The 16,867-nt window shown below is 42.4% G+C and overlaps 1 protein-coding gene across 4 annotated transcripts in view; it reads left to right on the forward strand.

Annotated features, from left to right (window-relative positions):
* The window catches only part of LOC139750902 (uncharacterized), a 465,731-nt gene that overhangs the window by 369,940 nt on the left and 78,924 nt on the right, over positions 1–16,867 (forward strand). For all 4 annotated transcript variants that reach the window (XM_071665783.1, XM_071665785.1, XM_071665781.1 and 1 more), the window contains exons 14-15: positions 3,492–3,675; positions 6,600–6,750. In XM_071665783.1, coding sequence (XP_071521884.1) covers positions 3,492–3,675; positions 6,600–6,750 — 335 coding nt within the window. The remainder of the gene's footprint in view (positions 1–3,491; positions 3,676–6,599; positions 6,751–16,867) is intronic.

Consider the following 16,867-nt stretch of genomic DNA (forward strand, 5'->3'; position numbering starts at 1 on the left):
ACTCTCTTCCCAAGCTCTCTCATCCACAACAGACTGCAGACTTGCCCCTCTTTCCAAAGCACTTGCATTCACCTCCCTAACAACCCCATCCATAAACAAATTAAACAACCATGGAGACATCACGCACTCCTGCCACAAACCGCAACCAATTCACTGTATCAATAATGTTGCTTGTAAGAAAATATTTCTAGATTAACTTAGTGACCTCTAAATTTTAATCTATTTCCCCTCATCGGTAATGTTGGCACTACTGTAAAGAAATGTTCAATATCATCGTTGTTGAATCCTTTAAGTGTCTTGAAACATTCTGTTAACCTGCGCCAGAGGTGCCTCTTGCTTAGGGAGAATAAGTTTAATTCTAGCATTCTTTCCTCTTATAGTTTGTTCTGCAAGGAGGGAATCAGTATAGTTGCTCTTTGCTGCCCTGCTTCCAATTTAAGAATGTCCTTACTTAAGTGGAGGGCCCAGACCTGCACTGCATATTTGAGATGTGGTCTAACTACACATAGGTGAAGTAGCAATATCACGTCCTTGCTTTTGTAAATAAAGTTTCTGTTTATGAATCCTAACATCCTATTTGTTTTCTTGGCAGATTCATTGCAATATTAGATTTTAAAGTAATTGGAGGCAGTGACCCCTAGATCTCTCACACTAGGGGTGCCCTTTATCTCGTGGCCCATTAGTTCATTATCATATTTTTTGTTTAGGTTTCCTACTTGCAACAGCTGTCATTAATTGATGTTAAATGTCATTTGCCATTCACTAGACCATTCAACAATTTTATCTAGATCCTGGTGTAGTCTTAGCTTATCTCATTCATTTATCATGGCACTGCTTATCTTTTTGTCATCTGCAAATTTGGACATTAGGTTATTTAACACTGCATCAGTATCGTTGATATAGATGATGAAAATTATAGGCCAAAGTAAGGATCCCTGGAGGACTCCACCGGTAATGGGTTACCGTTGTGATGATTTCCCAGCTCATTATAACCCTCTGCTTCCTATCATGTAACCAGGCTTCTATCCAATTTTCCATGCAACCAGTAATCCCCAAGGCTTGGACCTGAGATAGTTTGCCAGTTGATTTCTGGAAGGTTAGGATACCCAGAAACGATCAAGTCTGTATCCTGCACTGCTAGTTATAAACTTTTGTACATGAGTGTCAATATATGCTGGCTGACTAGTGCATCTATAAATGATGTTTATGTAAAGTTTGGAAGCTTCTGTGCTGATCTGAACACACACTTGTTCAACAGCAGCAGATGTAGTCGTCTGAATTTTGTTAGGATTTAGATATGATTTTACATACAGTGCAGTTCCTGCTCCATAACCATCTCCATCCCTGACGGATAATTTGTAGTATGGTAGATTGTACTCACAAATCAGATCGTTGTTTTTCGTGTTCAGAAATGTTTTAGTTTGACCAGTGACATCGTGTTCACTATTTATCAAACAGTGCAATTCAGCTATTTTTTGGATGGAACTTATATTCATGTAAAGGCCATTTAACTTTGAATAGTTTCTATAGGAGGCTGGTGGTATGATTTGGTGACTGGCTATTTTTAGACCTAGGTGTGAAGCACCCCCATGACCTGCATCCCTGGCATTATTGTCTGGTGGGGTGGGGAAGGGATTCAGTCTGACTTGCCTTGTGTGACATTTAATATGACCTGACCCGGCCTCAACTGCCCATTTGGTATGGTTAACCTCTGTTGGATCTTAACAAAAAATTTTCCCTTGTGATTGTAAGGCAATTTGATCTTTGATTCACATTACTAAGAGTTCTGCCCTTATGTTAGAAAAGTTGAAGTGAATACCATCTTTGCTATATAGTTCTTTGTCTTTTATGAATTGAAGCCACGGATTTAAAAGACCAATGTTAGCTTACCTACTTCAGTGTTTTAGTCTCTCATTTACACCCAGTGCTTTACTCAGGGTGTCGTTACCTTCACTAAGTTGCAGGAAGCGCTAACTTAAACAGTGTTATCCAATCTGTCTTTTAGGTTGCATATTGTATTCTTTGATGATAACTCCTAAATTTGAATTCTTGCAGTAAACATGGGTGCTTCCAACATTCACCACTGCACATGACTTTTTAGTTGTTACTTTGATGTCTTTAACCTTTTGTTTACAGTGGGAAATTCTGGTACTCAGGTAAAAGTGGACTGTTGTCTTAACATTCAAATTCCCCACCAAGTGTTTAGGAAGAATTTTTACCAGTTAGTAGCCTATGATTATGGAACAGTCTTCTATGCTCTTTTTTCTCAAGCTGCTAATTATGCGAATTGATTGCTCGTGGGTATGGCCACTGGGGGTGAGAGGGCAGGAAAGTGGTTCCATGAAGAAAGAGGGCGGTTAGGATGATTGAGATGTGACACTGACTTGTAGGAGGTTTGGAATTTGGTTGAGAGTGGACCGTAGTGGAGGGAAGGGAGTGGGAGTTTGGATGAAGGTAAGAGGAGTTTAGGTAGGGAGGTAGGGGTGAGAGGAAGTTGCAGGACAGTTGGGCTGAGGGGTAGGTTGAACATGATGAGGTTTAGGATGGGACTGGGAATTTGAGTGAGGATTAGGGGAGTTTAAATGGGGTTGAGAGGAGGTAGCAGAACAGGAGGGTTGAAGGGTAAGGTGATGATGACAATGTTTAGGATGGTAATGGGAGTTTGGGTATGGGTAGGAGGAGTTTAGATTACATTTCCAACAAATCCACCCTCTTCCATCCTTTTACATTCTGGGTTCAAGACTAATATACCTTCAAACATGATCAGCTTTTACCCAACAGACATTGACCTCCCACACATGCATCAGTGCACTCACGACCTTAGCTCCCTTTCTCACATTGTGACTTTTTTTTATCCCCCATGGTTCCATCCACTGCTATGTTGACTTCTAGGGACCTGAAACACCACTGCCTACAGGCCTTTCCCTCTTCAAATTCACATTCATACCATCCTGGTATGCCCTCCTGTTACACCTTTTCATCTTAATTTTGTTCACAGTATCTCTCAGTTTCTTCCTTTGACACCCTCCCACAAACTCAGACACCTGCTTCTAGAGTTTATCTTTTGAGTCTTCCAAGAGAACTAACTCATCTACAAACAGAAACTGATTCCCCTCCCTGGCTCCTTAACTGTAGACTTGCCTTTTGTTTGTAAATCCTTGCATTTAGCCAATGAACAAATTAGAATGACATGATTGTGTGTACAGAAAGTGAAGGTGTTCTGGTATTGCTGGTATACTGTTGTTCATTAGTGTTAGAGTTGTAGAGGGACAGCACAGATTGCATGGCTTTCATTCTTTCATTTCTTGCATTTGGATGGTTCATCAGAAACTGCAGTGGTTGAAGTGACATGTTCTGCTGAATGGAAAGAAGTGTTTTCAACAAAGCTTTATTTTTTTTCTTATTTTAGCAGGGGAGTGTGGTTAGGAGATGAGTTGTAAGAACTTTTGATGCAAATAACAGATGCTGTTTATGATTTTATTTGTTCGCAGATCTCAGATGCTAGAGCAGGTTGTCGACAACTATACAGATGGTCGTTATCGAGTTGTAGCCGAATTGCTGACAACGATATTCCATGAACCTCTCACAAAACCTCGACCTGGAGTTACATTACCAACCAGGCAAACACAGTTAGCCATCCTTATTGACTCCTTACACAAACTTGGTGATGGCAAGGTAAGAAAACAGACGAGCCTAATTTGGTAGGATTATTTGTGGATGCATTGGAATACTGTAGTAGTTTTATACTGTACTTTATTTTTTATTTTTTTTTTTTTTTGCCGCTGTCTCCCGCGTTTGCGAGGTAGCACAAGGAAACAGACGAAAGAAATGGCCCAACCCACCCCCATACACATGTATATACATACGTCCACACACGCAAATATACATACCTACACAGCTTTCCATGGTTTACCCCAGACGCTTCACATGCCCCGATTCAATCCACTGACAGCACGTCAACCCCGGTATACCACATCGCTCCAATTCACTCTATTCCTTGCCCTCCTTTCACCCTCCTGCATGTTCAGGCCCCGATCACACAAAATCGTTTTCACTCCATCTTTCCACCTCCAATTTGGTCTCCCTCTTCTCCTCGTTCCCTCCACCTCCGACACATATATCCTCTTGGTCAATCTTTCCTCACTCATTCTCTCCATGTGCCCAAACCATTTCAAAACACCCTCTTCTGCTCTCTCAACCATGCTCTTTTTATTTCCACACATCTCTCTTACCCTTAAGTTACTTACTCGATCAAACCACCTCACACCACACATTGTCCTCAAACATCTCATTTCCAGCACATCCATCCTCCTGCGCACAACTCTATCCATTGCCCACGCCTCGCAACCATACAACATTGTTGGAACCACTATTCCTTCAAACATACCCATTTTTGCTTTCCGAGATAATGTTCTCGACTTCCACACATTCTTCAAGGCTCCCAGAATTTTCGCCCCCTCCCCCACCCTATGATCCACTTCCGCTTCCATGGTTCCATCCACTGCCAGATCCACTCCCAGATATCTAAAACACTTCGCTTCCTCCAGTTTTTCTCCATTCAAACTCACCTCCCAATTGACTTGACCCTCAACCCTACTGTACCTAATAACCTTGCTCTTATTCACATTTACTCTTAACTTTCTTCTTTCACACACTTTACCAAACTCAGTCACCAGCTTCTGCAGTTTCTCACATGAATCAGCCACCAGCGCTGTATCATCAGCGAACAACAACTGACTCACTTCCCAAGCTCTCTCATCCCCAACAGACTTCATATTTGCCCCTGTTTCCAAAACTCTTGCATTCACCTCCCTAACAACCCCATCCATAAACAAATTAAACAACCATGGAGACATCACACACCCCTGCCGCAAACCTACATTCACTGAGAATCAATCACTTTCCTCTCTTCCTACACGTACACATGCCTTACATCCTCGATAAAAACTTTTCACTGCTTCTAACAACTTGCCTCCCACACCATATATTCTTAATACCTTCCACAGAGCATCTCTATCAACTTTATATAAGTGTATATTATTGTGAAAAATGTGTTTTTCTTTTACTTCTTGACTTTTTCCGTATTACAAAGTTACAGTGTGTGTTTACTCCCAAACTTATGTAATGCTTCATGTGTAAATAAGTACACACATTGAAGTTCTTGTTATCTGGACCTTGCTGGTCTCAAACTCTGGATGGAAATAAAAAAGATGGGTATTCCTTGGTCATCTGATCTGTGCATCAGTTGTCCAAGGTATACCCAGTTCTATTTCCTCCTTCATTAAAGCAATCAAAATTGCATACCATGTACAATATTACTTTCCAGAATAGAAATATGAACTATACTAAAGTGATCTTTTGTGTATGTTTTCCTGGTGCTACCTCGCTGAAGCATGGGGTAGCAATGCTGTTTCCTGTGGGATGGGGTAGCAACATGAATGGATGAAGGCAAGCAAGTATGAATATGTATATACGTATATATGTATATGTCTGTGTATGTGTATGTATATGTTGATATGTATATGTATATATACATGTGTGTATAGGCATTTATGTATATATGTGTGTATGTGAGTGGATGGGCCATTCTTCATCTGTTTCCTGGTGCTGCCTTGCTGATGGGGGAAACAATGATTTAGTATAAAAAAAAGATAACTAAAGTAAGAATGTCTTATAAGAAAGCAAGCTGTGCAGTACTGCATACTGAAACTTTTAGTGATGGGTGATTTGAATGTGAAGCTGAGTAGCGTGGCAGTTGAGGGTATAATTGATGTGCATGGGTATTCAGTACTGTGAATGGAAATGGTGAGGAGCTTTTGGATTTGTGTGCTGAAAAAAAAACTTGTGATTGGGAATCCCTGGTTTAAAAAGAGAGTATCCACATGTATGCATATGTGCATAGGAGAGATGGTCAAAGGTCATTATTAGACTATACAAAATGATAGGCATGTAAAAGAGAGACTTTTGGATGTAAATATGCTGAGAGGGGCAGCTGATGGGATGTCTGATCACTATCTTGTGGAGGCAAAGGTGTAGATTTGTAGAGGTTTTGAAAAAAGAGGAGACAATGTTGGGGAGAAGAGAGTTGTGACAGTAAGTGAGCATGGAAAGGAGACTTGTATGAAGAAATACCAGAAGAGATTAAGTATAGAATGAAAAAAGGTGAGAGCAAATGAAGTAAGGGGAGTGGTTTAGGAATAGAAGGCAATTAGAGAAGCAGCAATGGCATGTGCAAGAGATGACTGTGGCATGAGAAAGGTGGGAGGTGGGCAGATTAGAAAAAGTATTGTGTTGGGATGAAGAAGTAAAGTTGCTGGTGAAAGAGAAAAGAGAGGGATTTGGATGGTACTTACATGCCTGTCTGTCCATGTTATATCTTTGACTGTCTTTGTATTTATATGGTGGTGCAAGAGATGCATGTAGACATGCACCTTTGTCTAAATCTGCAAAACTGAGGTTCTTAACTCCAGCACCATAGATTGGCGAAAGACAGAAATGACAAGTTCCCTCAGCAGGAATTGCTCTTTTGCTACTTTGCTACCCTGTGTCTTTATGTGGTTATGCTGAAATTACTATTAATAAAAGCTCCCTTTCTTCAGGAAGTTATGGCATGGGGAGCCCAGTCTTTAGCAGAGGCCTTAAAGCGCTTCAACCGAGCAGAAGCAGAGGAAGAGAAAAATCGATGGGCAAAAACGTTAATGAAAATTTCTGATACAATGAATACAACACTTGAGAAAAATATTAATATTGGTAAGATTACCTTTAATGTAATATAATAAGTCATTTAATGTCATCATAATGCAATGGTATATCATGTTACCTTCCCAACCACTGATGTCTCCGTGGCCAGGCAGCAGTAACATACCAATATTGAATAACCCATTTCACCTGCTTTGAGAGAGTAAATGATAATTTTTGCATCATTCTTCAGCATCAAGAATGATATAGGTATGGTAAGTCAAGAGGCTGCCACTCAGATTTATCCTTAGTATTGTCTTTACAACAAAAAGTGAAGGGATGCATGTTGTTGGTAATGTGATTTATGACATATTCATGTTCTTTCTACCTAATGACTTTCCTATAAAAAATTTCTTCAGGCTTGCCAATCCTGCAAGGTATTTTTTCTAAATGTTTTCCATCCAGCATGTGCTAGAGGGAGTGGAGAGTGGGGACACGCCTTTGCTTTTCTAATCTTTTCTTCAACAATATCTCTCTCTCTCTCTCTCTCTCTCTCTCTCTCTCTCTCTCTCTCTCTGTCTCTCTCTCTCTCTCTCTCTCTCTCTCTCTCTCTCTCTCTCTGTCTCTCTCTCTCTCTCTCTCTGTCTCTCTCTCTCTCTCTCTCTGTCTCTCTCTCTGTCTCTGTCTCTCTGTCTCTCTCTCTGTCTCTGTCTCTGTCTCTGTCTCTCTGTCTCTGTCTCTGTCTCTGTCTCTCTGTCTCTGTCTCTCTCTCTGTCTCTCTCTGTCTCTCTCTCTCTGTCTCTCTCTCTCTGTCTCTCTCTCTCTCTCTGTCTCTCTCTCTCTCTCTCTGTCTCTCTCTCTCTCTCTCTGTCTCTCTCTCTCTCTCTGTCTCTCTCTCTCTCTCTCTGTCTCTCTCTCTCTCTCTCTCTCTCTCTCTCTCTCTCTCTGTCTCTCTCTCTCTCTGTCTCTCTCTCTCTCTGTCTCTGTCTCTCTCTGTCTCTGTCTCTCTCTGTCTCTGTCTCTCTCTGTCTCTCTCTCTGTCTCTCTCTCTGTCTCTCTCTCTCTGTCTCTGTCTCTGTCTCTGTCTCTCTCTCTCTCTCTCTGTCTCTCTCTCTCTGTCTCTCTCTCTCTCTCTCTCTCTCTCTCTCTCTCTCTCTCTCTCTCTCTCTCTCTCTCTCTCAAGGAATTAACAAGGTATAACACAGGGTAAGGTTATTTAATGTATGTATGACTCATGGTGAGGTGCCTGAGGATTGGCGGAATGCGTGCGTAGTGCCATTGTACAAAGGCAAAGGGGATAAGAGTGAGTGCTCAAATTACAGAGGTATAAGTTTGTTGAGTATTCCTGGTAAATTATATGGGAGGGTATTGATTGAGAGGGTGAAGGCATGTACAGAGCATCAGATTGGGGAAGAGCAGTGCGGTTTCAGAAGTGGTAGAGGATGTGTGGATCAGGTGTTTGCTTTGAAGAATGTATGTGAGAAATACTTAGAAAAGCAAATGGATTTGTATGTAGCATTTATGGATCTGGAGAAGGCATATGATAGAGTTGATAGAGATGCTCTGTGGAAGGTATTAAGAATATATGGTGTGGGAGGCAAGTTGTTAGAAGCAGTGAAAAGTTTTTATCGAGGATGTAAGGCATGTGTACGTGTAGGAAGAGAGGAAAGTGATTGGTTCTCAGTGAATGTAGGTTTGCGGCAGGGGTGTGTGATGTCTCCATGGTTGTTTAATTTGTTTATGGATGGGGTTGTAAGGGAGGTAAATGCAAGAGTCCTGGAAAGAGGGGCAAGTATGAAGTCTGTTGGGGATGAGAGAGCTTGGGAAGTGAGTCAGTTGTTGTTCGCTGATGATACAGCGCTGCTGGCTGATTCATGTGAGAAACTGCAGAAGCTGGTGACTGAGTTTGGTAAAGTGTGTGGAAGAAGAAAGTTGAGAGTAAATGTGAATAAGAGCAAGGTTATTAGGTACAGTAGGGGTGAGGGTCAAGTCAATTGGGAGGTGAGTTTGAATGGAGAAAAACTGGAGGAAGTGAAGTGTTTTAGATATCTGGGAGTGGATCTGTCAGCGGATGGAACCATGGAAGCGGAAGTGGATCATAGGGTGGGGGAGGGGGCGAAAATTTTGGGAGCCTTGAAAAATGTGTGGAAGTCGAGAACATTATCTCGGAAAGCAAAAATGGGTATGTTTGAGGGAATAGTGGTTCCAACAATGTTGTATGGTTGCGAGGCGTGGGCTATGGATAGAGATGTGCGCAGGAGGATGGATGTGCTGGAAATGAGATGTTTGAGGACAATGTGTGGTGTGAGGTGGTTTGATCGAGTAAGTAACGTAAGGGTAAGAGAGATGTGTGGAAATAAAAAGAGCGTGGTTGAGAGAGCAGAAGAGGGTGTTTTGAAATGGTTTGGGCACATGGAGAGAATGAGTGAGGAGAGATTGACCAAGAGGATATATGTGTCGGAGGTGGAGGGAACGAGGAGAAGAGGGAGACCAAATTGGAGGTGGAAAGATGGAGTGAAAAAGATTTTGTGTGATCGGGGCCTGAACATGCAGGAGGGTGAAAGGAGGGCAAGAAATAGAGTGAATTGGAGTCATGTGGTATACAGGGGTTGACGTGCTGTCAGTGGATTGAAGCAAGGCATGTGAAGCGTCTGGGGTAAACCATGGAAAGCTGTGTAGGTATGTATATTTGCGTGTGTGGACGTGTGTATGTACATGTGTATGGGGGGGGGGGGTTGGGCCATTTCTTTCGTCTGTTTCCTTGCGCTACCTCGCAAACGCGGGAGACAGCGACAAAGTATAAAAAAAAAAAAAAAAAAAAAAAAAAACACAGAAAAGTACTGAAGGCTCCATGAATAGATAGTAATCCTAATGATAAAGCCAATTAAGTGTAGTATATCACTGAACCAGGAATATAGAGGTAGGCAGGCACTGACCAAGGAGGTGTGTTACCAGCACTGTCTGCTTGTGTATTGGAAGGGTTTGTGGTGGCTTCATAAGTGAACTGCTCTTCAATGGTTGTCAAGTTGTGCCTCTCTGATCTAGGTAGCTCTCTTGACTTTATGAGACTTATCCACACATGGACTGCTGGCATTGTGTCCACAAACATAGTCTCTCTGTGTCATACATAAACACATGACAGTACTTAATTTCCACAATGTGTATTTGGTAACTATGTGCTAGCTCTGCCTTTTAACAGAATGGTAGGAACAGTAAATAGAAGTAGTAGGTGGGAACTTTAGACAGGAGTATTGGGTAGAAGTTATAGATTGGAACATTAGGTGGGAGCATTAAGTAAAAGTAGTAGATAGGTAGAAGTTATGGGTTGGAACATTAGGTGGGAGATTAGGTAAAAGTAGTAGATAGGTAGAAATAGTTAGGAGAGACATTGGGTTGGAGCCTGTGGAAACACTGTTCTATAGTTATCCTCTGCCAGTTGCCCGTTAAGAGTGAAGCACTAAAGCACTAGAGTTCACCAGTTATGGAGACTCTTTACCCGTGGCCACCACTTTAATGGAGTTCTCAGAGGAAACAGGCATCAGAGATATAGATAGATAGATGGGAATATTTGAAAAATGACACCTACTTGCTGTATATCTATCTTTATCTTTTAACAGAGAAGAGGTACTGAAAGCATTGCGGAAGATGAAAGCCAGGAAGTCGGCGGGTTTGGATAGTATTGCGGTGGAATTTATTAGAAAAGGGGGTGACTGTGTTGTTGAGTGGTTGGTAAGGATATTCAATGTATGTATGGTTCATGGTTAACTGCCTGAGGATTGATGGAATGCATGCACAGTGCCATTGTACAAAGGCAGAAGGGATAAAGGTGAGTGTTCAAATTACAGAGGTACAACAATGTTGTATGGTTGTGAGGCGTGGGCTATGGATAGAGTTGTGCACAGGAGGGTGGATGTGCTGGAAATGTGATGTTTGAGGACAATGTGTGGTGTTAGGTGGTTTGATCGAATAAGTAATGTAAGGGTAAGAGAGATGTGTGGAAATAAAAAGAGCGTGGTTGAGAGAGCAGAAGAGGGTGTTTTGAAATGGTTTGGGCACATGGAGAGAATGAGTGAGGAAAGATTGACCAAGAGGATATATGTGTCGGGGGTGGAGGGAACGAGGAGAAGTGGGAGACCAAATTGGAGGTGGAAAGATGGAGTGAAAAAGATTTTGAGTGATTGGGGCCTGAACATGCAGGAGGGTGAAAGGCGGGCAAGGAATAGAGTGAATTGGATCGATTTGGTATACCGGGGTTGACGTGCTGTCAGTGGATTGAATCAGGGCATGTGAAGCGTCTGGGGTAAACCATGGAAAGTTGTGTGGGGCCTGGATGTGGAAAGGGAGCTGTGGTTTCGGGCATTATTGCATGACAGCTAGAGAGTGAGTGTGAACGAATGGGGCCTATGTTGTCTTTTCCTAGCGCTACCTCGCACACATGAGGGGGGAGGGGGATGGTATTCCATGTGCGGCGAGGTGGTGATGGGAATGAATAAAGGCAGACAGTGTGAATTGTGTGCATGGGTATATATGTATGTGTCTGTGTGTGTATATATATGTGTACATTGAGATGTATAGGTATGTATATTTGCGTGTGTGGACGTGTATGTATATACATGTGTATGGGGGTGGGTTGGGCCATTTCTTCTGTCTGTTTCCTTGCGCTACCTCGCAAACGCGGGAGACAGCGACAAAGCAAAATGAATATAAATGAATAAGTTTGTTGAGTATTACTGGGAAATTATATGGGAGGGTATTGATTGAGAGGGTAAAAGCATGTACAGAGCATCAGATTGGGGAAGAGCAGTGTAGTTTCAGAAGTGGTAGAGGAAGTGTGGTCAAGTATTTCCTCTGAGGAATGTATGTGAGAAATACTTAGAAAAACATGGATTTGTATGTAGCGTTTATGGATCTGGAGAAGGCATATGATAGAGATGCTCTGTGGAAGGTATTAAGAGTATATGGTGTGGAAGGTAATTTGCTAGAAGCAGTGAAAAGTTTTTATCAAGGATGTAAGGCATGTGTATGAGTAGGAAGAGAGGAAAGTGATTGGTTCTCAGTGAATATCGGTTTGCGGCAGGGTTGTGTGATGTCTCCATGGTAGTTTAATTTGTTTATGGATTGGGTTGTTAGGGAGGTAAATGCAAGAGTTTTGGAGAGAGGGGCAAGTATGCAGCCTATTGTGGATGAGAGGACTTGGGAAGTGAGTCAGTTATTTTTCGCAGATGATACAGCACTGGTGACTGATTCGGGTGAGAAACTACAGAAGTTGGTGAGTGAGTTTGGTAAAGTGTGTGAAAGAAGAAAGCTTAGAATGATTGTGAATAAGAGCAAGGTTCAGTAGGGTTGAGGGGCAAGTTAATTGGGAGGTAAGTTTTAATGAAGAAAAACTGGAGGAAGCAAAGTGTTTTAGATATCTGGGAGTGGATTTAGCAGTGGATGGAGCTATGGAAGTGGAAGTGAGTTACAGGGTGGGGGAGGGGGCGAAGGTTCTGGGAGCGTTGAAGAATGTGTGGAAGACGAGTACGTTATCTTGGAGAGAAAAAATGGGAATGTTTGAAGGAATAGTGGTTCAACAATGTTATATGGTAGCGAGGTATGGGCTATAGATATGGTTGTGTGGAGGAGGGTGGATGTGTTGGAAATGAAATGTTTGAGGACAATATGTAGTGTGAGGTGGTTTGATCGAGTAGGTAATGAAAGGGTAAGAGAGCTGTATGGTAATAAAAAGAGTATGGTTGAGAGAGCAGAAGAGGGTGTATTGAAATGCTTTGGTCACATGGAGAGAATGAGTTGGGAAAGATTGACAAACAGGATATGTGTGTCAGAGGTGGAGGGAGCGATTTTGAGCGATCAGGGTCTGAACATACTGGAGGGTGAAAGGCGTGCAAAGAACAAAGTAAATTGGAACGATGTGGTATACAGGGGTCAACATGCTATCAGTGGATTGGACCAGGGCATGTGAAGTGTCTGTGGTAAAGCATGGAAAGTTTTGTGGGGCCTGGATGTGGAAAGGGAGCTGTGGTTTTGGTTCATTACCCATGACAGCTAGAAACTAAGTGTGAACGAATGTGGCCTTTGTTGTCTTTTCTTAGCACTACCTTGCATGTGTGTGCAGGGTAAAGAGGGTGCTTTTTCATGTGTGGTGGGATGGCAATGGGAATGGATGAAGGCAGCAAGTATGGATATGTAGTTATTATACTTTGCTGCTGTCTCCCGCGTTAGCGAGGTAGTGCAAGGAAACAGACGAAAGAATGGCCCAACCCACCCACATACTCATGTATATACATATACATCCACACACGCACATATACATACCTATACATTTCAACATATACATACGTATACATACACTGACATATGCATATATACACATGTACATAATTCATACTGTCTGCCTTTATTCATTCCCATCGCCACCCCGCCACACATGAAATGACAACCCCCTCCCCTCACATGCACGCAAGGTAGCACTAGGAAAAGACAACAAAGGCCACATTCGTTGACACTCAGTCTCTAGCTGACATTTATAATGCACCGAAACCACAGCTCCCTTTCGCAATCCAGGCCCCACAAAACTTTCCATGGTTTACCCCAGGCACTTTACATGCCTTGGTTCAATCCATTAACAGCACATCGACCCTGGTATACCACATCGTTCCAATTCTCTTTATTCCTTGCACGCCTTTCACCCTCCTGCATGTTCAGGCCCCGATCACTCAAAATCTTTTTCACTCCATATTTCCACCTCCAATTTGGTCTCCCACTTCTCCTCATTCCCTCCGCCTTTGACACATATATCCTCTTGGTAAATCTTTCCTCTCTGATTCTCTTCATGTGAACAAACCATTTCAAAACACCCTCTTCTGCTTTCTTAACCACACTCTCTTTATTACCACACATCTCTCTTCCCCTTTCATTACTTACTTGATCAAACCACCCCACACCACATATTGCCCTCAAACATCTCATTTCCAACACATCTACCCTCCTCCACACAACTCTATCTATACTCCACGCCTCACAACCATATAACATTGTTGGAACCACTATTCCTTCAAACATATCCATTTTCGATTTCCGAGATAATGCTTTCGCCTTCCACACACTTTTCAACGCTCCCAGAACTTTTGCCCCTTCCCATACCCTGTGACTCACTTCCGCTTCCATGGTTCTATCTGCTGCCAAATCTACTCCCAGATATCTAAAACACTTCACTTCCTCCAGTTTTTCTCCATTCTAATTTACCTCCCAGTTGACTTGTCCCTCAACCCTTCTGTACCTAATAACCTTGCTCTTATTCACATTTACTCTCAGCTACCTTCTTTCACGCACTTTACCAAACTCAGTCACCTGCTTCTGCAGTTTCTCACCCGAATCAGCTACCAGCACTGTATCATCACTGAACAACAACTGACTCACTTCCCAAGCCCTCTCATCCACGACAGACTGCATACTTGCCCCTCTCTCAAAAGTCTTGCGTTCACCTTCTTAACAACCCCATCCATAAATAAATTAAACTACCATGGAGACATCACGCACCCCTGCCGCAAACCAACATTCACTGAGAACCAATCACTTTCCTCTCTTTCTACACGTACACATGCCTTACATCGTCGATAAAAACTTTTCTCTGCTTTTAGCAACTTTCCTTCCACACCATATACTCTTAATACCTTCCACAGAGCATTTCTATCAACTCTATCATATGCGTTCTCAAGATCCATAAATGCTACATACAAATCCATTTGCTTTTCTTAGTATTTCTCACCTACATTCTTCAGAGCAAACACCTGATCCACACTTCCTCTACCACTTCTGAGACCACACTGCTCTTCCCCAATCTGATGCTCTTCACATGCTTTCACCCTCTCAATCAATACCCTCCCATATAATTTCCAAGGAATACTCAACAAACTTATACCTCTGTAGTTTGAGTACTCACCTTTATCCCCTTTGCCTTTGTACAATGGCACTGTGCATGCATTCTGCCAATCCTCAAGCACCTCACCATGAGTCATACATACATTAGTTATCCTTACCAACCAATCAACAACACAATCACCCCCTTTTTAGATAAATTCCATTGCAATACCATCCAAACCCGCTGCCTTGCCAGCTTTCATCTTCTGCAAAGCTTTTACTACCTTTTCTCTCTTTACCAAGTCATTCTCCCTAGCCTTCTTACTTCACACACCACCTCGACCAAAACACCCAATATCTGCCACTCTGTCATCTAACACATTCAACAAAGCTTCAAAATACTCACTCCATCTCCTTCTCACATCACCATTATCCCCTTTCACCGATGTTCCCATATGTTCTCCTGTCTTACACACTTTATTTACCTCCTTCCAAAACATCTTTTTATTCTCCCTAAGATTTAATGATACTCTCCCGCCCCAACTCTCATTTGCTCTCTTTTTCAATTCTTGCACCTTTCTCTTGACCTCCTGCCTCTTTTATACTTCTCCCAGTCATTTGCACTATTTCCTTGCAAAACCTGTCTAAATGCCTCTCTCTTCTCTCTCACTAATAATCTTACTTCATCATCCCACCACTCACTACCCTTTCTAATCTGCCCACCTCCCACGCTTCTCATGCCACAAGCATCTTTTGTGCAAGCCATCACTGCTTCCAGAAATACATCCCATTCCTCCCTCACTCACCTTTTTCCATTCTGCACTCAGTCTCTCCTGGTACTTCCTCACACAAGTCTCCTTCCTAAGCTCACCTACTCTCACCACTTTCTTCACCCTAACATTATCTCTTCTTTTCTGATAACCTCTCCAAATCTTCACCTTCACCTCCACAAGATAATGATCAGACATCCATCCAGTTGCACCTCTCAGCACATAACATCCAAAAGTCTCTCTTTCGCACGCCTATCAATTAACACATAATCCAATAATGCTCTCTGGCCATCTCTCCTTTTTACATACGTATACTTATGTATATCTCTCTTTATAAGCCAGGTATTCCCAATCACCAGTTCTTTTTCAGCACACAACTCTACAAGCTCTTCACCATTTCCATTTACAACACTGAACACTCCATGTACACCAAATATTCCCTCAACTGCCACATTACTCGCCTTTGCATTCAAATCACCCATCATTATAACCCGGTCTTGTGCATCAAAACCACGAACACACTCTCTCAGCTGCTCCCAAAACACTTGCCTCTCATGATCTTTCTTCTCATTCCCAGGTGCACAGGCACAATCATCACCCATCTCTCTCCATCCACTTTCAGTTTTGCTCATATCAATCTAGAGTTTACTTTCTTACACTCTATTGCATACTCCCACCACTCCTGTTTCAGGAGTAGTGCTACTCCTTCCTTTGCTCTTGTTCTCTCACCAACCCTTGATTTTACTCCTAAAACATTTCCAAACCTCTCTTCCCCTTTACCCTTGAGCTTCGTTTCACCCAGAGCCAAAACATCCAGGTTCCTTTCCTCAAATATACTACCTATCTCTCCTTTTATCTCATCTTGGTTACCTCCACACAAATTTAGACACCTGAATCTGAGCCTTCGAGGAGGATGAGCACTCCCCGTGTGACTCCTTTCTTTGTTTACCCTTTTAGAACGTTAAAATACAAGAAGGGGAGGGTTTCTAGCCCCCCTGCTCTTGTCCCCTTTAGTCGCCTTCTATGACATGTGAGGAATGTGTGGGAAGTATTCTTTCTCCCCTATATTTTTATCTATATATACATATGATGATAGATTGGCAGATTTAGGGTGTTTTTGTCGAGGTGGTGTGCAAAGTGAGATGGTTAGGGAGAATGATTTGGTAAACAGAGAAGAGGTAGTGAAAGCTTTGCAGAAGATGAAAGCCAGCAAGTCAGCAGGTTTGGATGGTATTGCAGTGGAATTTATTGAAAAAGGAGGGTGACTGTGTTGTTGACTGGTTGGTGAGGATATTTAATGTAGGTATGACTCATGGTGAGGTGCCTGAGGATTGGCAGAATGCATGCATAGTGCCATTGTACAAAGGCAAAGGGGATAAAGGTGAGTGCGCAAACTGCAGAGGTATAATTTTGTTGTGTAGCTCTATGATAACAAGTAGTGGTGATGTGAGAAGGAGATGGAGTGAGTATTTTGAAGGTTTGTTGAATGTGTTTGATGATAGAGTGGCAGATATAGGGTGTTTTGGTCGAGGTGGTGTGCAAAGTGAGAGGGTTAGGGA

The sequence above is a fragment of the Panulirus ornatus genome, chromosome 10 (assembly GCF_036320965.1).
Source record: "Panulirus ornatus isolate Po-2019 chromosome 10, ASM3632096v1, whole genome shotgun sequence".
NCBI lineage: Eukaryota > Metazoa > Arthropoda > Malacostraca > Decapoda > Palinuridae > Panulirus > Panulirus ornatus.